The sequence below is a fragment of the Nicotiana tabacum genome, chromosome 13 (assembly GCF_000715075.1).
Source record: "Nicotiana tabacum cultivar K326 chromosome 13, ASM71507v2, whole genome shotgun sequence".
In the NCBI taxonomy this organism is placed as follows: domain Eukaryota; kingdom Viridiplantae; phylum Streptophyta; class Magnoliopsida; order Solanales; family Solanaceae; genus Nicotiana; species Nicotiana tabacum.
In genome coordinates, this window is record NC_134092.1 from 111,891,132 (window position 1) to 111,912,459 (window position 21,328).

At 39.2% G+C, this 21,328-nt stretch overlaps 1 protein-coding gene across 1 annotated transcript; it reads left to right on the forward strand.

Moving 5' to 3' along the window:
* Nucleotides 1-841: 841 nt before the first annotated feature.
* On the forward strand, nucleotides 842-4,020 carry LOC107801855 (uncharacterized). Its single transcript, XM_016625254.2, has 2 exons — nucleotides 842-1,227; nucleotides 3,250-4,020. The coding sequence occupies exons 1-2, from the start codon at nucleotides 1,048-1,050 to the stop codon at nucleotides 3,781-3,783; spliced, it is 714 nt and encodes a 237-aa protein (XP_016480740.1). The 5' UTR covers nucleotides 842-1,047; the 3' UTR covers nucleotides 3,784-4,020.
* The last annotated feature ends 17,308 nt before the right edge of the window (nucleotides 4,021-21,328 follow it).

The following is a 21,328-nucleotide window of genomic DNA, read 5'->3' on the forward strand; positions in this document are numbered from 1 at the left end:
TAAATCACATTCAAGTTAAATTACGATAAATAAAGTGAAAAGAGAAAGTAGTACCTATTTGAATGTATCTGATCAAGTTTTCTGTTGCGGTTAGCGTGGGAAAGAAAAAGATAAACTCATAATTGCCTGAAATTTCACAGATAAAGTCATACACAAAATTGCCTGAAATTTCACCGGTCAATGCTCTACTTTATATCATAAATGTCTAACCCTTTAATTTCCTTCTCTTAACGTGGTCGACTCTCATTTTCGCTGAAAAAAAAATGAAGAGAATTTAGCAATAACTTACTAATAAAACTACTCAATCATAATAGCATATTTAAAGGTAAAATATTTAGATCTTATCTTTAAGTTTTCCTTTACTTCGCATCCCTCACACAAATATTAAAGCTCATGATATCCCAAAAAAGAAAAAAAGACATGATCCAACATACTAGTATTAACCATTGAATTTTTTATTAAGTTATACACATAGACGGTGTTAAAGAGTTATTTACACTAATGTAAATTTTAATATTTTTATCAAATTACTAATTGACTATATAGATTTACCTGTAATTATTTTATAAGCGACCTGATTACATATATATATATATATATATATATATATATATATATATATATTAATGTCTGCTTGTTGATGAGCTTATTCTATAAAGCAAAAAACCCATTTAGTTTTAGGTACTATGAATTTGGACAATGTTGTTTAGTTCTTTTCTAAATAAAATGGTAATCAAATAAAATACTGATTAACTTTCCATAAGTATGTAGGAACACACGATCATTATTTTTCTCTCTAAGACACAATAAGTAGCAAAAAGGTTTAAAGAAAAATAAGGAAAAATGATTTTAAAAGGAAAAAAAAAGAAGGTGAAGTCCCACTAAAATCTCTCTGGGCTTTAGGAAAAAGATCGTCTGAAATAGACTATAAAACCTTCCCGCCACTATAAAATCTCTCTTCTCTTTTTCTCTTAAGTCAAAAAAACTCATAAGGGGAAAATAAAAGAAGAAAAAGGGGTTTCGTGGGTTTTGATTATTTTCTCTGAAATGGGAGCGTGTGCAACGAAGCCAAAGGAGTTGAAAGGAGAGGCGCCGGAAGACGTACCGGAGAATGTTACGGCGGCGAAGGATGTGACGGTGGTGGCGGAAGAAGTGACGAAGGAAGTAGAAGTTGGTGCTGATGATGATCCTGAGAAACGCCGATCTCTCTCTAACTTGTTCAAGCAGGTATTTTCAATTTTTCATATGTCAACTATCGTATTTTTATATTTATCTTTATTTTTTTCGGTATAAATATGTGTTTTATTTGTAGAAATAGAATAATTGATGTCTTTTTGGTTATTTTCTATAATACTTAATTGTTTTCATTTTGTTGATTTTATTATATTCTTTTATTTTTAATTACATTTTTTATTACTGTTTATTTGAATATTGATTGCTCTGAATCTGTTGTATATTCTTCGACAACAGCTTCAAATTGGAGCTAAAAGGAAAGGATTTTCGTATATATGAGATTCTCTTTGTTTGTGTTCTTTTGGTGATCTTTAGATTGACCTCCTATTTGCCCTTTGCTTTCTTGTTTACACGCTTTTCTATTTTTTGTCGATACTATTGATGGCTGAATCTTCCTATTTTATTTATGGTTTAGTAAAGAAAAAATTAAATATCACTGTAGAAGTTTATTTCATTTATAAAAAAAAAATTGTTGCTAATACTGCCATCAATTCTTTTTAATTGTCATATTTGCATTTTACACGCTCCTTCATAAAATATTAATAAGAACAACTTTTTTTTCTTTACTAATTTACCTTTATTTATATTAGTCTATCAATTGTTTTTAGTAACCATGATAATTGAAAAGGACTGGAGGAAGTATCTTGTTCTATTTATTTTGGACTACTGGATAATGTTATTTATAATGATGATAATCCACCTTAACGGCTATCAAAAAGAGAGGTGGATTACTTTTTTTTAGGTTTTCCATCAATTCCTGACTCTGAATTTAACAAAAATAAAGTATTTTTGCATCTAATGTTGTATTTTTTGGATATTTTTACTGGAATGTTGATGATAGACATTAATACCCATGAGAAAGCAAGAAGGTGTACTTAAGCAAGTCATAAACGCTACTCTAGGCCTAATGAATGTGATATAAATTAATACCAACATGTAATTACTTTTTTGGACATTAATGGACTGTCATCATAATTATATGGTCCATCCCTTTATTTTTCACTAGTATTTTTGTCGGCATTCTTTATCTTTTCTTAAAGATATCCTTAATTCTGAAACCAAACTTAACTTTTTTGGTGTTAAAATTGTTTATTCTTTAATTTGCGTGGCTGGAACAGAGATGGTGTGGTGTAAGTACAGATTAATTGCTATATTTAGAGTCTTTGTGGTCTAAAAGAATCTTGGTAATGATGTTTGACATTCAATTGGATTCTGAGTTGTTGACAACCAAACAGGGTATTTGTTTTCTTGGTAATGGACCACTAAACTTGTTTTCTTCCTCTTTGTTTTTGTTTCTGTGTAGTCTTGTTATTATAATCTTGCTTTTATACTAGACAATATTGCTGGCTTTGTCTGCCTTTTTGTTTCACTGGTTTTCATGTATGTTAACTCACTTTTTTTCAATTATAGCGACACTGACATTAGGGTCATTCTGGATTGTTTGGTTATAAGTATATTGTACCTTTTAATTACCTAGAAAGTTTCCAGTAGAAAATGTAATGCAACTTTTTCACATTTAACATAAAAAATTTCAAGATTGTGTAAAGAACATAATACAGCTTCATCAGAAACTACAAAGAGGAAGAGAAAGGAAAAAAATGAGAATTTCCTTCTTGGTGGAAAAGAAAGAAAATATTTCCCTTCCCCCTACACATTCTCAAAAAAAAAAATATATATATATATATATATATATATATATATATATATATATATATATATCTTCAACCCCACATGGAAGAAATGAAATAGTTTTGTTTTTAGTTCATAGTTTTTGACTTCAACTTTATGTCATAAATGTGAATGGAATTGATAGATTGGTTGAGTTTGTTGTTTAACCATTCAATTGCCAGCTTATTTGACTTGACTTAACAGGATATTCTATGCTTGTTCTCATAGTTACCATTTACTGCAAAAAGATAGTTGCTTTGCTACAAAGCACAAGAAGGGGAACATTGATTTGATATTGTTTGGTAGCATTTGTCTAGTTTCCGATATGTTCCATTTCTTTTGTCGCAGAATGAAGAAGTTAAGGGATCGGAGCAAGTGAAAGAGGAGGCATCTGAGATAACACAAGCTTCCGAACCATCAGAAGCCAAGCCAAATGAAGTTGAGAAGGTTGTTGATGCTCCTGTAACGACAGAGACAGAAAGAGCTCTAGAAGTGGTATCCACAATAGAGGCCCCCAAAGCGGAAACTTCTGAGGAGAAGAAGATAGAGGAAGTAAAATCAGAAACCAAGACTCCTGTTGAGAAGAAAGTAGAGGAAGTAACAGTGGCAGCAGAGACTCCTGCAGAGAAGAAAATAGAAGAGGCACCAGCTGCTACTGAGGCTCCAAAATCTGAAGCTCCTGTGGAGAAGAAAGCAGAAGAAAAATCAGTTGCAACAGAGGCTCCAAAATCTGAAGCTCCGGTGGAGACGAAAGCAGAAGAAAAAACAGTTGCCACAGAGGCTCCAAAATCTGAAGCTCCAGTGGTGACGAAAGCAGAAGAAAAACCAGCTGCCGATGCAGAGAAAACTGTAATAGAAGAAAAGAAGTCGGACAAATCTTAATAGGATAAGTGAACCATAATGCGGTAAGGCTTTGAAAAATCAAACTTTTTTTCCTTAGTTGGTCGAAGATTGCAAGGTGGATGGAGTGGAGCTGTTTTTTGTTGGTTGAACAAGTTGTGATTAGCTAGATTTAATCATTCATTTGTTGGTTGTGGTTTGAGTTCTGATTACATACTATATTTTCATCTTATTCATCAATGGTACGTTTAAACATACTATATAATTAGCTTTTTGCAATATGACGAGTTAGTATGGTTTCCAATTTTTCTAGTTTTTTATTCACCATATTTGTTATACATGGATTTACAAATTCTTGTGCTCCATTCTAAATCAGGACAAAATAAAACATTTGATTTTGCTGGTCTTCCAGTTATGCTTCCTGAAGAGCTGCAGCTGATGTAGTAACAATTTGATGATCAGTTTCTAACTCTGGTACTATTGCAGCAGTAGCCAGATTTCCACCGGCAAATGAGATGATCTCAATGATTCCATTGTTGTTACTTTTCAAGTCTTCAGTTTCAGCTATACTTTTTAAGGCTTCAGTTTCAGCTTCATCTCTTTAGCTTTTCCCCATAACACAATATACAAGCCGGCAATGATGAATATTGATCCTATAACGCTATCATCATCAGCAGAAATCATTAGTTTCTGATAGAAATGAACTGCAATTGGACAGTCATAGGGTTGATTTTTACCTTCCAAGGTGCAGCTCCTCGTGAAGAACAAGCGTACCAACTATGGCTACAAAGATAAGTGCCAACGGATAGAACGAAGAAACATAGAGAGGCCCTTTTAGCTTTGTGCACCATGCTATCATGGTTACTGCTAATCCTGAAGAAACAATGCCCTGAAAACAGTGTAGAAAATGTTGAAAACTCGAGAATGGAATCGATTAGCGTGTTGGTTTCATTCCCCCCTAATGCTTTTAAGAATTGAGTGACATACCGAATAAGCAGTAGTGAAAAGTCTGATATTCCAGCCAAGTTTCCAGGCAGATGAATCCCTTTCTTTTAAAAAAGCATAGATGCCTGCTTCTATTGCCCCACAAAAACACATCAATGCAGTACTTGAGTACATGGGGTACCTCTGCCTCATCTTACCCTGATGTCAAGAAAAGAGAATAGAACACATAATACATTGTATGACGACGATTATATCTTAATTTAGTTAATGGAGAAATTAGTTGCAAAAATGACCTGAAAGATCAACCAAGAAGCATAAGAAGCACAACTTAAAAATGCAAGTGTTGAACCCCAAACATTGTTGTAGGTTGTTGGTTGTGCTGATGTTGCAGTGACATTAGCATTATGAAGAAGATGTATATTGGCAGACCAAAATGGAATCTTCATTCCTTTGTAAAGGTTCAGAATTAGTGCTCCCATAATGCCCAATATAGTTCCTAGCAACTTGGCTTTTCCCGCTAATCTATGGATGTCCAAGCTTTCCATCCTGTGAATATCATGGCCAAAAATATTATTACAAATCATTGGAAATAAATAAAATAAAGTTAATTGCATCTACATTTTGATTTTGAATACCTTAGCTCCTCGTACACTTAGTCAAAATGACACTAATAGGAAACGATAAGAAAAAAGTTTGCCCGAGAAAGTCAAAAGCTGGAATTTTTATGGTATAAAAAAGACATAAAACATTTCTAAAATTTCTTATTGTCACCCCTACACACATTCATTTTCAGAGTACTCATTTTTTAATATAAAAGAAATTCTTGAATCTTCCATGCCACTGGTAATATTTGGCTAGTATATGTACTTTCATATCCATCTCTTCTGATAACAATTGATCTTAGGCAAACAATATAACATAAGATGTAAACATCAAATTAAGAGATTCCAGTAAATTTTGAAGAAAAGAATTACCTCAAAATTACAGCCATAATTAATGTCACTGCAGGAGTAAGGTTAGACATGGCTGATGAAAATGTTGTCGTCGTGTAAATCAAACTCTCCGCATTAAAATTGCTTCCAAGTGCTGCTCTGTAAAAATAAATATACCCAAATTATTTCCAAAAATTTAAGGATGATTACGTGTGTAGGGGCTGTGGCATTTTTCTAGTGATAAGAAAAATACTTTTAATAAATATGGAGTGATATTATGAGGTGATTTTTAAGTGAAAAAACCTGGCCGAAAGAGGTAACAATGTGCTCAAAGCGCGCACACAAACATATTATTTTCCCTTTATGGTAGAAGTTAGGACTAAAAGTTCTTCTTAATGTGAGTATTGTCTTTTAAAGTGCTAGGAATTTATTTATTCATCTCTAAAAAGTTTTGATTAATATTTTCATATTCGTATCACCATTTTCAATTATTTCACTAGAAGGACAGCCCGATGCACGCATTCTGTATTTACGTAGGGTCGGGGAAGGGCTGCATCCCTATAACACACCCTTGCAACCTTTTTCAGACTCTGCGTGAATGCAAAATGCTTTATGCATCGGACTGCTCTCTTAGTGAAATAATTGAAAGTGATGCGACGAATATTATCCATTAGCTGTAATTCTCACCCCATCAATCCATTCACGAACCCTTGGAAGATTATTGTCCAGCTTAATCTTGGTCTACTTCTTCTGCAAAAGCAAAGAAGAAAATAAGTATAAACAAGCTGATCTTGATTCAATCCTTAAATTGTTTTTTATATATCGGTACGTTAGAAAAATGCTAGTAATAAAGAATTGAAAGTGAAAGAAAAAAAAAGTGAACTTCAACGATGCATGAAAGAAACACAAGACTCTCAAAAGCAGTAGTATAAACAAAATATTGTTGATACTTAATCAAAGTGCTCCATTATTCAACTTAAAAGGTTGCACTTCAACATTATTTACGTGTCAAATGACTCTCTAGTAGAAAAAAAGTTTCATGAATATATTCAAATATTAAAGCACCAAAAGAAAAGAAGATTGTGAAATTCCAGTACTACTTTTACACACTAAACAAATTAAAGGAAATTAAAGAACCTTTCAATAATGAAAGCAAGAGGAGCCATGAAAGCAGTGGCAAAAACCAATCTGTAGAAGACCATAATTTGGACATTCATTCCATCAGCAACAGCAATCTTGTACAAAATGTTTACACTTCCAGATGCTAATTGACTTAGCACCATTAATATCACTGTTTTCATACTTCCTATACTATAATGAAAGATAGCACCAACCTTTTAATTAATTAGGTGATCAGCTAATTCTTTCACTCTCTCTTAGGTTAATTAGTGTATATATATATATATATATATTCATCAGTACACTTAGCTTTACGTAGGTACGAGAAAAGGTAATCACATGTCCCACCTAGATATAGTTCACTTCTGTTAATATCAATTGAGGATTACTATGAAGTTTGGCCTTAACCCTGATTTAGGTAACTCAAGAAAGATTAAACATGAGACGTGTAGCTTTGAACCAAGGAAGAGTTAGTTTTCTGTTTCGAGTTAAAAACCAATTCAGTTCTTACAATTGCATGTGCTAAGTGAAGTGTGTGTATATATATATACAGAGACGAATTTAGTATTTAAACTAGATAGTTCAATTGATAAGTTCCTACCATTGAATAAATATTTGAAATTATGAGTTTAAAATTTTATATTCATTAAATTTTTAATAATTTTTACATGTATATTTATATTGCTTATCGGAAATATTAAATTTGAATCCAATAAACTAGGCTCTAAAGCCAAAAAATTTGTACTCTTCCATAACAGTTACATATTCTAATTGAGGAACTGCACTAACCGAACTTTAAGCGACAACAGCTAATGGTGTCAAAAGTTACTGCTATTAGTACGAAAAGGTTGAAAAACTTTAGTGTTGCAATTTTGAGACAATAACTCACTACTTATAGAAAGAAGACAGCAAGATATTAAGACAAGAAAGAGTTTGAATAATTCCCTTACGTGACATCTTCTTGGATTTATAAGTTATCAGTCTAAACATGTACGAAGATAAGTGTGTGTGAAGACGATTAATTGTTGGAAAAACTAACCTTTTATAGGTTTGTTTTGCAATTTTCTTCCTTCTTGTTTTCTTTACGGTTACCTATTTCTTGTTGTGTCAACAACAATTTATTTTTATCATAATACGTAATACAAGCAAGCTCCATTCATAGAAAAAGTTCACATGATCGCTTCATTTTGGTTTCAATGCGCAACTTATTTTTAAAATTATTCAAAAGCAATAAGCTAATTTAAAGCACTTAAATCAACCTAGACTAGAGCTAAAGAACTTAATGCTAGCAGAATTAGTAATAACATAGCTCCAGGGTGGAGATTTTAGAATATACGGTCAAAATAGATTTCGGTCTTCCTACGTTCGATCGAGTTCGAATGATAAGCAACCGGAGTGGGATTTTGAGATGAGTTCCGAAGGCAGTACAAACGAGCCTCGAGTCCGAAGGCTGATCGAGGAGTCGGCTCGATACTTTCATCGAGCTCGTGACCGAATCGGTCCGCAAGGCATTGCTTCAAGGTCAGAAATGCTCTATGCCCATCCCGGAGGTCGGACTCAAGCCAAAACCGAGGGTTCGACCTAATAACGAGCCCGAGCTAGTGTCGAGCTCACAGACAAGAGTCGTTACAACCACATTAAGAGAGGGAATCTTGGCGGGAATCGAGGAAGAGACAAATCATCATGGGTCCTCCACTATATGCTTTATTTTATTATAAATGAAGTAGGATCCCTCTATTATAAAAGGGGGGATCCTTGTAAGCAAGGCAGAGAGAAAAAAAATACATTGTAACAAAAGATCACTTCTCATATTGAAAGAGATCTCCTCATGCTTATTTTGTTTCACCTTATTCATTCTTTTGCTCACTATTCCTATTCTCATAGCCAAGAACAGAAATATTTCTATTTCCCTATACGATTTGTATCAAATTGTATCACATATCCTTAGAACCATATACAAATTTAACGTTATCTGATTTTTCGGGTAAACAGTTTGGCACCCACCGTGGGGCTAAGGATAACAGTGATTGTTTGATATAAATTTGCAGTACACACCAATCTACAACCTCGAATCAGCAATGGCTTTACCTATCGACCACGAAGTCGGCCTTTAAGATGAGACCAACAACTTGGTACCCGGGGTCGGAAGGCCGCTTGACGATGGCACTGAGGCTCGAATCGAAGTACCTGAAATTCGAGCTGAAGTACCATTAGATGTAAATTCGCAAGTGGCTCTTGAAGCGAACTAACGTTCCAAACCGGAAAAAAGCATTCAGGGCGGTACCCGATCAGTAGCTCGAGACACCCATAACAAGGGAGAAATCGGAGTCAGCTTGCGCATGATCTTCGAGATGTTACAAGCCCAATAAGTAAAGATAGCTCAGTTGCAGAGCCAAACTCATATACAAAGCAGACCAGACTCCGGTCCGCTTCGGGAAATCACCCCCAGAACGGAACCCGACATAGTGAAATCAAACAAGCAAGAATCGGGGACCACTTCCGAAATTACTCAATTGCTTGAGGAACTCACAAAACGTGTCGAAGCCAATGACAAGAGAGTAGAAACATACAATGCCAGGGTCGATCAAATCCCGAAGCTCCACTAATGATAAAAGGGCTGGATTCGAAAAATTTCATACATAAGCCTTTTCCCTCGAGTGCGGCCCCAAAACCAATCCCCAAAAAATTCCGTATGCTCGAAATTCTCAAATATAATGGTACAACCGATCCTAACTAACACGTCACCTCTTACACATATGCCATCAAGGGTAACGATTTGGAAGACGATGAGATCGAATCTATATTGTTGAAAAAGTTCGGGGAGACCCTCTCGAAGGGAGCAATGATTTGGTATCACAATCTGCCGCCAAATTCCATCGATTCTTTTGCCATGTTAGCAGATTCGTTCATAAAGGCACATGCTAGTGCCATAAAGGTTGCAACAAGGAAATCATACCTATTCAAAGTAAAGCAAAGGGGTAATGAAATGTTGAGGGAATTTGTATCCCGATTTCAAATGGAACGCATGGAATTGCCACCGGTCACAGACGATTGGGCCGTCCAAGCCTTCACCCAAAGGTTGAACGAGCAAAGTTCGATAGCATCGCATCGGCTGAAGCAAAATTTGATTGAGTATCCAGCAATAACTTGGGCAGATATACACAACCGATATCAGTCGAAAATTAGGGTCGAAGATGACCAGTTGGGAGCTCCGTTTGAATCCATGCATCAGAACAGGACAGCTACTAAAAACCAAAGGGAGATCGATAGAGAACAAAGGTCGAACAGATACTGATATCAACCATACATCACAGATCGGATGAACAACGGTTCAACACGCAATACCGTTTGGAACAATCGAAGGATTGATCGAGGGCAAAATTCTCGCGGACTTATGAGCAAGAGCGGCTTTGATAAATATGTCGATCCTATAGAAGCACCTCTGTTATCGGAATATAACTTCAGCATTGATGCATCCGCCATCGTGTCTGCTATCGGACGCATCAAAGACATAGATGGCCTCGAACCGTGCAGAGCGATCCTGCCCAAAGGAATCCCAATCAAATGTGCGAATATCATGGCATCCATGGCCACAGAACGGAAGATTACAGGCAACTAAGAGAGGAAGTAGCCCGGTTATTTAACAAAGGCCTCCTTCGGGAATTTTTTAGCGATAGGGCGAAGAACTATTTTAAAAATAGGGATTTCGACAAGCAAAAAGAGTCGCAGCACGTCATTCACATGATCATCGGCGGTGCTGATACCCCTCAGGGACTAGTGCTTAAACGCACTAAAACATCGATTGTGAGAGAAAAGCGATCTCGAACTTAGGATTACATACCCATAGGAACCTTGTCCTTCAATGATGAAGATGCAGAAGGGGAGTACGACCTCATAACGATGCACTGGTAATATTCGTACTCATGAATAAAACTAAAGTTAAGCGTGTGTTGATTTATCCAGGTAGCTCGACCAACATCATCAGATTGAAGGTCGTAGAATAGCTCTGTCTGTGGGACCAGATCGTACCCGCAGCCCTGGTTCTAAACGGATTCAATATGGCATATGAAACCACCAAAGGCGAGATAATTCTACCAATAAACGTGGCCGGAACCATCTAGGAAACAAAGTTTCACGTGATCGAAGGCGACATGAGGTATAACGCCCTTTTTGGAAGGACATGGATCCACAACATGAGAGCTGTACCTTCGACCCTACACCAGGTCCTCAAATTCCCAACATCGAGAGGAGTCAAAACGGTGTACGAAGAACAACCAGCCGCAAAATAAATGTTCGCCGTCGAGGAAGCCAAACCAATATCCTCGCCTTCGTCAGTAAAGGGATCGGCCTCAGAAGGAGAACGAGACACCAAATAGCAATCACATACATTGGCTTCGACCCAACCAGAAAACCAGGTGATCGAAGAACATGATGATTAGAGGGTCCCTCGATCCTTCGTAATTCCCGATGACTCCAATGCCACCAAATCAATAATTGAGGAATTAGAGCAAGTCACACTAATCGAGCGCTGGCCCGAACGAAAGGTATACTTGGGAATGGGGTTGTGCCCCAAACTCAGGAAGAAACTTGTTCAATTTCTTATCGATAACATTGATTGTTTTGCCTGATCCCATTTAGATATAACAGGGATTCCACCGGACATAACGACGCATCGGATAAGCTTGGACCCTAAGTTCAGACCGGTAAAGCAAAAGAGAAGACCCCAGTCCGAGGTAAAACACCCATTCGTAAAAGACGAGGTAACCAAACTTCTCAAGATAGGGTCCATTCGGGAGGTGAAATATCCCGAATGGTTAGCCAATATAGTTGTAGTGCCTTAAAAAAGAAACAAACTTAGGATGTGCGTGGACTATAAGGATTTAAACAAAGCATGCCCCAAAGATTCTTTTCCGCTGCCCAACATCGATTGCATGATCGATGCCACAACCGACCACGAGATCCTCACTTTTATCGATGCCTACTCCGGGTATAATCAAATCCAGATGAGCCCGGAAGACTAGAAAAAAACTTCATTTGTCACCAAATATGGAATATATTGTTATAATGTGATGCCCTTCGGGCTAAAAAATGCGGGGGCTACTTACCAACGCCTAGTAAATAAAATGTTCGAAGAATAAATAGGTAAATCAATGGAAGTTTACATTGATGACATGCTAGTTAAGTCTCTGCACGCAGGGGACCATCTGACCCATTTGCAGGAAGCATTCGAGATTTTGAGGAAATACAACATGAAGCTCAACCCCGAAAAATGTGCTTTCGGGGTCAGTTCGGGCAAGTTCCTCGGCTTCATGATATCAAACCAGGGAATCGAGATTAACCCCGATAAAATCAAGGCTATCAAAAATATCACCATCGTGGACAGTGTAAAAAGTTTACAAAGGCTAACGGGATGAATTGCGGCCCTAGGCCGATTTATTTCGAGATCATCATATCGAAGTCATAAATTTTTTTCCCTACTCACAAAGAAGAACTATTTCGCTTAGACCGCAGAATGCCAACAGGCACTGAAGGAACTGAAACAATATCTGTCGAGCCCACCACTACTTCACACTCCAAAAGCAGACGAAAAACTTTTCTTATACCTGGCAGTATCAGAAATCGCAGTAAGTGGTGTCCTAGTTCGGGAAGAGCAAGGCACGCAATTTCCTATTTATTACATAAGTCGAACCTTAGGAGAAGCAGAAGCTAGATATCCACACTTAGAGAAATTTGCACTTGCACTGATAAGCGCCTCTAGAAAGTTACGACCATACTTTCAATGTCACCCCATATGCGTATTGACAACTTACCCACTTCGTAATATTTTGCACAAACCCGAACTATCGGGCTGATTGGCCAAATGGGCCGTCGAACTCAGTGGGTATGATATCGAATATCAACCCCGTACGGCCTTCAAATCTCAAATTTTAGCAGACTTCGTGGCCGATTTCACGCCAACCCTCGTACCCGAAGTCAAAAAAGAATTTCTGCTGAAATCGGGTACATCCTCGAGGGTATGGACCCTTTTTACGGATAGGGCCTCGAACGTAAAAGGGTCCGGATTGGGCATAGTTTTAAAACCACCCACAGGTAACACTATTAGATAGTATATTAAAACTACCAGGTTGACTAACAACGAGGCCGAGTATGAGGCCATGATTGCAGGTCTCGAGCTAGCTAAAAACTTGGGAGTAGAAGTCATCGAAGCCAAATGTGACTCTTTATTAGTGGTAAGTCAGGTAAACAAAACCTTCAAAGTTTGAGAAGATAGAATGCAAAGGTATTTGGACAAACTACATGTCACTTTGCACCATTTCAAACAATGGACTTTACAGTATGTTCCACGAGAGAAAAACAGCGAGGTTGATGCACTTGCGAATTTGGGATCATCGGTCGAGGAAGGTGACTTGAGCTCGGGGACTATCGTTCAACTCTCGAGGTCCTTGATCGAAAAAGGTCACGCTGAGATAAATTCTACGAGCTTAACCTGAGATTGGAGAAATAAGTATATCGAATACTTAAAGAACGAAAAGCTCACATCGGACCCTAAAGACTCAAGGGCCCTACGGACCAAAGCTGCTCGATTCACGTTGGCTTCAGATGGAACGCTATACCGAAGGGCGTTCGATGGACCATTAGCAGTATGCCTAGGTCCAGGAGATACCGATTACATCCTACGTGAGGTGCACGAGGGAACTTGTGGGAATCACTTCGGTGCCGATCCATTAGTCCAAAAAATAATCAGTGCAAGGTATTATTGGATCGATATGGGCAAAAACGCGAAGGAATTTGTTCGAAATTGTGACAAATGTCAAAGGTTTGCACCAATGATCCATCAATGCGGAGAGCAACTTCATTCGGTCCTATCCCCATGGCCATTCATGAAATAGGGAATAGACATCGTCGGCCCTCTGCCATCGGCCCCAGGTAAAGCTAAATTCATTTTATTTATGACTGACTATTTCTCTAAATAGATTGAAGCACATGCATTCGAGAAAGTAAGAGAGAGAGAAGTTATAGACTTTATCTGGGACCATATCGTATGCCGATTCGGGATACCCGCCGAAATAGTATATGACAATGGGAAACAATTTGTGGGCAGCAAAGTGACAAAATTCTTCGAAGACCACAAAATAAGAAGGATATTATCAACACCGTATCACCCCAGTGGGAACGGACAGGCCAAATCAACGAACAAAACCATCATTCAGAACCTAAAGAACAGACTGAACGACGCTAAAGGAAAGTGGAGAGAAATCCTACCCGAAGTCCTTTGGACATATCGAACGACGTCAAAATCCAGTATGGGGGCGACCCCGTTCTCCTTAGTATATGGGTTCGAAGCATTGATACTAGTCGAAGTCGGCGAACTCAGTACCAGATTTCGATACACAATGGAAGAATCTAATAACGAGGCTATGAACACCAGCCTCGAATTATCAGACGAAAGACGAGAAGCTGCTCTCGTCCAATTGGCCGCCCAAAAACAACGAATCAAAAGATACTATAATCGAAGAACCAAGCTCCACCATTTCAAGCCCGGGGACTTAGTGCTAAGGAAAGTCACCATCAATACCCGAAATACGAATGAAGGAAAGCTAGGACCAAATTTGGAAGAGAACGTCGGAAAAGGATCATACAGGCTCGGTATTATAAACAGCAAACAATTATCAAGCAATTGGAATGTGGCACATCTAAAGCGATACTACTACTAAGGTACGACTCTCCCATATTCATTTACATTTCAAAACTAACCCCTGCAGAAATTCGATCAGGAGCTAAGACAAATCCCTCCGGAGCCTTAAGATCCGAAAGCACGCGTTGCACTCTTTTTCCCTTTGACCGGTTTTATCCTAAATGGGTTTTTTGGCAAGGTTTTTAATGAGGCAACCAGTGATCGTGCTGCGCTTACAACAGTATTTGAGGCCTCTTCACAATCGACTTCGAATATTGGGGGGCATTAGCCCTCGAATATATCAAACTCCGATGCAAGAAAGTTATTTCGCAACAACGGGTTTTCAATAGGAAAAGTTGTAAGAGCCAAATGGTCAAAACGAACCATGCTCATGTAGTTGGCCCGAACCCAGACACGAAGCATAAATACTTTTATAGTGACTTGCAAAGAAAGTTCTCTTTGCCAACATCTTATATCCAAGAAAAATTCCTCTATTTTGAGATTTATTATGCAAACAGAATTAAGATAAACTCGACTACTAAGCCCACGGGCTACTTTATTTCGAGTTCGAGCAAGCACTCACTAGACCATTACGCCTACGGGCTACATTACTTCGAGTTCGAATTATTCACTCGACTACTAAGCCCACGGGCTACTTTATTTCGAGTTTGAGCAAGCACTCACTCGACCATTACGCCTACGGGCTATGTTTCTTCTAGTTCGAATCATTCACTCGACTACTAAGCCCACCGGCTACTTTATTTCGAGTTCGAGCAAGCACTCACTCGACCATTATGCCTACGGGCTACATTACTTCGAGTTCGAATCATTCACTAGACTACTAAGCCAACGGGCTACTTTATTTCGAGTTCGAGCAAGTACTCACTCGACCATTACGCCTACGGGCTACATTACTTCGAGTTAGAATCATTCACTCGACTACTAAGCCTACGGGCTACTTTATTTCGAGTTCAAGCAAGCACTCACTCGACCATTACGCCTACGGGCTATATTACTTCGAGTTCGAATCATTCACTCGACTACTAAGCCCACAGGCTACTTTATTTCGAGTTCGAGCAAGCACTCACTTGACCATTATGCCTACGGGCTACATTACTTCGAGTTCGAATCATTCACTTAACTACTAAGCACACGGGCTACTTTATTTCGAGTTCAAGCAAGCACTCACTCGACCATTACGCCTACGGGCTACATTACTTCGAGTTCGAATTATTCACTCAACCACTAAGTCCACGGGCTACTTTATTTCGAGTTCGAGCAAGCACTCACTCGACCATTACATCTACGTGCTACATTACTTGGAGTTCGAATCATTCACTCGACTACTAAGCTAACGGGCTACTTTATTTCGAGTTCGAGCAAGCACTCACTCGACCATTATGCCTACGGGCTACATTACTTCGAGTTCGAATCATTCACTCGACTACTAAGCCCACGGGCGACTTTATTTCGAGTTCGAGCAAGCACTCACTCGACCATTACGCCTACAGGCTACTTTTTATTTCAAGGTCGAGCAAGTATTCACTCAACCATTACGCTTACGAGCTACATTAATTCGAGTTCGAATCGTTCACTCGACTAATAAGCCTACGGGCTACTTTTATTCTAAGTTCGAGCAAGCACTCACTCGACCATTACGACTACAGGCTATATTTCTTCGAGTTCGAATCATTGACTCAACTAATAAGCCTAAGGGCTACATCACTTCAAGTCTGAAAAAACACTCGATCAATCATAAAGACTACGAAGTCCAAATTCGATTAAGTTATTTAGATCCTTGTAAAAACATTCATAAATGCGTGAATAAAATCTTCACGAACAGAAGCAAGTCAGCAGAATTATCAATATACAAAATTATCTACATAGTTGATTACAAGACTAAACTTCCTGGTCATCCTCAGGAACGGGCTTTACTTTATCGGGCTCTCCCCTGTTCTCTGATCCGCTCTTGTTACCGTCATCATAATCATCATCGCCATCAGAAGCCAAGGCTTCAGCTTCATCTTCGAGCTCTTTAGCCTTCTTTATCTCTTCAGCAAAGTTGAAACCTCGAGCGTGTATCTCCTCGAGGGTCTCCCTCCGAGACCGACACTTAGCAAGTTCGGCAATCCAATTTGCTCGAGTGTCGGCAGTATCCGCCGCCTCTCGTGCCTCCATCTGAGCAGCCCCGGCATCATCCCGGTACACGGCAATGGACTTGTCCGCCATGACTTTCGACGACTCAACCTTCGCCTTGGCCTCAACAAGCTGTGCTTCAAGCTCCTCGATCCTCTTAGCCTGAGCCGAACCCTTTTTCTTGATGTTTCGAAGCTGAACATCAGCCGATAACAATTTGGCCAAGATGGTTTCTTTTTTCGCAGTTAGGCGGTCGATAGTCTCCTTCCACCGATTACATTCAGCCTTAATTTGATCAACTTCTTTCCGAAGTAACCCGATCTTTTCAACCTTCTGGTGCAGCTGAGATAATGAAGGGTTAACTTCTACAGTTGAGTCAAACCAATACTCTAACAGAACGAGGCTCACCTGCTTATCTAGTTCGGCCTCTTCTTCATGAGTCTTAGACAAATCTGCTTGAAGGTCCTTTATAGCCTCGTCTTTTTGGCTGCAAAGAAGCCGCAGGGCATCTCTCTCCCCCGAGACCTTCTGAAGCTCGACCTCGCACTGGCTGAGGTTGACTCGAAACCTACTAATGGCCTGCACAGTAGGAAATAACACAAGTCAAGTTTGGGAAAAGAACTAAGAAACCAAGTACAGTAAAATCATTACCCGAGTAATGAAATGTTGGGCCTCCTCTAGGAGAAGAGAAGCATCACCAATGTCGGAGGCATCATCGACTCCAGTAAAGCAATCCCGAAAAGGATCCCCTACACTAGAACCTTCGCCCATATCGAGGGTCTTCAATTCTCGAGCCTCCTCAGAAAAGGTTGGAAGAGAAGGCAAATGACCTACTGTCATGGTCCCAAGCGAATCTCTCGGGATGCTCTGATCGAGACTCGGGGTACCGAAATCAACCCCGACCGGTACAACCTCCATCGGCTCAGAAGCTCTGGCGACCTCGATAGCTTTCGCAGATCGGATCACCAAAGCCGAGGCATCATCTTTTTCTTATTCTTCTTCTTCCCTCAGTCATTGGACCGAGTCCATCGAAAGAGCGATTACTTTCCTCCTCACCCTTCGAGTTTTGGGCTTGGGGTCCTCTGTTCGAGAGATAGCTTTTCGCTTCTTATCTTTCCCCAGTTCCGGGACCGGGGACTTGGTTCCTTCTTTACCACTCGAAGGCCTCAAAAAGGCATCCTTGGTTACACCTGCATAAAAGGAAATCGGTGATGAATGGAGCATAAAAAATATTTCGAAAAACACGAGAAGCAATCCCTACCATGATTCTTGGCCTCCCATCTACCTTTTGCCAAATCACGCCAAGCGCGTTCGGCATAAGAGAAAGTCGAGGCTAACTTCCGAACCCAATCCTCGAGATAGGGTACTGCTTGTGGCATCCAAGGGGCAGCTGTATATCGGAGAAATAAATCAGACAAAATCGAAAAAAGATACGAAAATCAACGTCTTATGAAAACCGCGTATGGTTGAAATTCCATTTCTCAGGGAACGACATCTTCTCTTTCGGAATGAGATCACGGGTCCTCACTCGGATATAACGGCCCATCCAACCCCGATCCTTGTCTTCGTTGATGCTCGACATCAAAGTCTTCGATGCCTGACGATGAAGCCTGATTAGTCCTCGAAAGATTTGAGGCCGATACAGTCATATGAGGTGATTCGGGGAAAATTCCAGCCCCCGACCTTGTTGGAAAAGAAGTGAAGTAAGGTTACTATACGCCATAGAGAGGGATGAATTTGAACAAGAGTGACCTGATATCTCTTGCAAAAATCGATGATCACCGGGTCGACGGGACCCAACGTGAAGGGGTAAGTGTAAACACTTAAAAATCCCTCCGCATGGGTGATGACACTCTCTTCGGGGGAGGGAATTTGTAACACAACCTCGGAACCCCAGTTGTAGTCTTTCCTCACATCCTCGAGATAACCCTCCATTATCGAGCACATGTACATCAACACATGCTCACATCGACCCGAAATAGATGAAGGATTCTCAACCTTAAAATCGATCTTCAGAGTACACGGGCCGGGAACATACTCATAAGTAGGTGGCTCCATCGGTGCCTTGTCGTCGGACGGTCGTGAAGAAGAAGCTTTCTCCTTCTAAGGTAGAGTTTTCGAATTTTTGGCCATTGATACAAGAGAAAGAAAGGTAAAGGAAGATGAAAAATTGATGCAAATGGCTTTGCAAGCGACGGAATAGAGAGAAAGGGTAAGAAAGTTTGGAAGAGTGAAAGATGTAAAAGTGGTAAATGTTAGATGGAGGGGTTATTTATAGGCTTGCATCGTGACGGTTCAATATCAGAGGTGGCCGACCACCGTCTGACATGCATTAAATACCTTGAAAAGACTAAATCGACGGGACAGCTATCACATACGTCATGATCGAGCCCTGTGAAAACGTCAGCTTATAACCCGATCGAACCGTCGAAGATCATGTCAATTCTCACCACATCCTTCCTGAGAAACGGGGGGACTATCTGTATACGGTCAAAATAGATTTTGGTCTTTCTACGTTCGATCGAGTTCGAATGGTAAGCAACCGGAGTGGGATTTTGGGATGAGTTCCGAAGGCAGTACAAATTAGCCTCGAGTCCGAAGGCTGATCGAGGAGTCGACTCGATACTTTCATCGAGCCTGTGACCAAATCGGTCCGCAAGGCATTGCTTCGAGGTCAGAAATGTGCTACGCCCATCCCCGAGGTCGGACTCAAGCCAAAACCGAGGGTTCGACCTAATAACGAGCCCGAGCTAGTGTCGAGCTCACAGACAAGAGTCGTTACAACCGCATTAAGAGAGAGAATCTTGGCGGAAATCGAGGAAGAGACAAATCATCATGGGTCCTCCATTATATGCTTTATTTTATTATAAATGAAGTAGGATTCCTCTATTATAAAAAGGGGGGGTCCTTGTAAGCAAGGCAGAGAGAAAAAAATACATTGTAACAAAAGATCACTTCTCATATTGAAAGAGATATCCTCAAGCTTATTTTGTTTCACCTTATTCATTCTTTTGCTCACTATTCCCATTCTCATAGCCAAGAACACAAATATTTCTATTTCCCTATACAATTTGTATCAAATTGTATCACATATACTTAGAACCATACACAAATTTAACGTTATCCAATTTTTTGGGTAAACAACTACCACACAGCTAGAAATGGTAGAATATGGCTTGTATGGGATACAAATCTATATATGGTGGACAAGGTGAAAGAAGATCCTCAATTGCTGCACATTATGGTTAAAGGAAGAATCAATGGGGCTGTGTGCGCTTTAACTATTATCTATGGGCAATGATGTAGTCAGGAATTCCGTCAAGGGTATTCAAACTTTAAACAAGTCAATAAATTTTTTTTTTGTCGATAAATGGTGTACCAAATTTTTTAATTCAAACTATGCAACATTTGGCTAAACAATTAAAAAGAAAATTAATAGAACTATAGTTTTATAATTTAAACTTAAAATAACAAAAGGATAAAATTAGAATTTTACTAATAAAAGTAAGCATAAAACCAAAGGAAAGGGAGAATACAGAGAATTTATATTTTATAGAGAGATTTTATTGAAGAAATTTTTATAGAGCTTGACTTTTAAATTTTTATAGAGCTCAACAATAGGCATATCCCCAAAATCTCATACCACTATCCCTTTTAACAGAACCATTACGCCCACCAATCCACGTGGATTCCAAATTAACATGGTCAAAATATTTGTTCTCCGTCCAATAGCTCTTCTCAACCCAATAACTATCTGTATGACATTGGGTTGGGGCTGATTCATAACACATGTTGTATTGTCTTATACAAACTGATCTCCAAGGTGCTTGTTGCTAGGATTAAGAAGATAATTACAAGTATTATATGTGAAGCACATGCTGGATTTATCCCTGGAAAGAAGATTAGTGACAATATTATTATGGCACATCAGCTGATAAAGGCCTACACAGGGAAACATGTGTCTCCAAGATGCATGATCAAAATTGACTTCTAAAAATCCTATGACTCTGTGAAGTGGATATATTTGGAGTAGGTTATGAATGAGCTGTGATTCCCTAGTAGGTTCATACTATGGGTAATGCAATGAGTCAAAACTATGAACTACACCATCATGATTAATGGTGAACAAACAACACATTCAATGCAGCCAAAAGTCTCTGACAAGGAGATCATGTGTATCTTTTTTTGTTCACCATTACATGGAATACTTGTTGATTACACATGCCCTTACCTCGCTCAAGCTTGAGACGAGCAACAATGGAGGTCAGAGAGATAGAAAGAATGCATAACGAAGAGAGAGAGAGAGAGAGAGAGAGAGAGAGAGAGAAAATATCTGGAATGAACCTACCAACTTTATTTGATATTTGTATTAACAATATATACAAACTTGCCTAACTAAAATGAATAGCTAAGATAGCCTCTTTACAAATTAACTAACTAACCACTTTACAAGTATCTAGCCACTTTACAAAATTAACCATCTCAACACCCCCCTCAAGTTGGTGGTGTGGAAAACACTGTCAACTTGTGCAAGACTGCTGAATGTTTGACTCCTGTTAGTGCTTTAGTTAGAACATCTGCAAGTTGATCTGTAGTTCATGCAGTGAAATCAGCCCCTCGTGTAGCTTACTTCTCACAAAGTGACAATCCACCTCTATATGTTTGGTTCTTTCATGGAACACTGGGTTCCTTGCTATATGCATGGCAGACTAGCTATCACAGAACACTACAATAGGCTTGGGGAAAGGAACTGTAAGTTCTTCAAACAGTCTACTAAGCC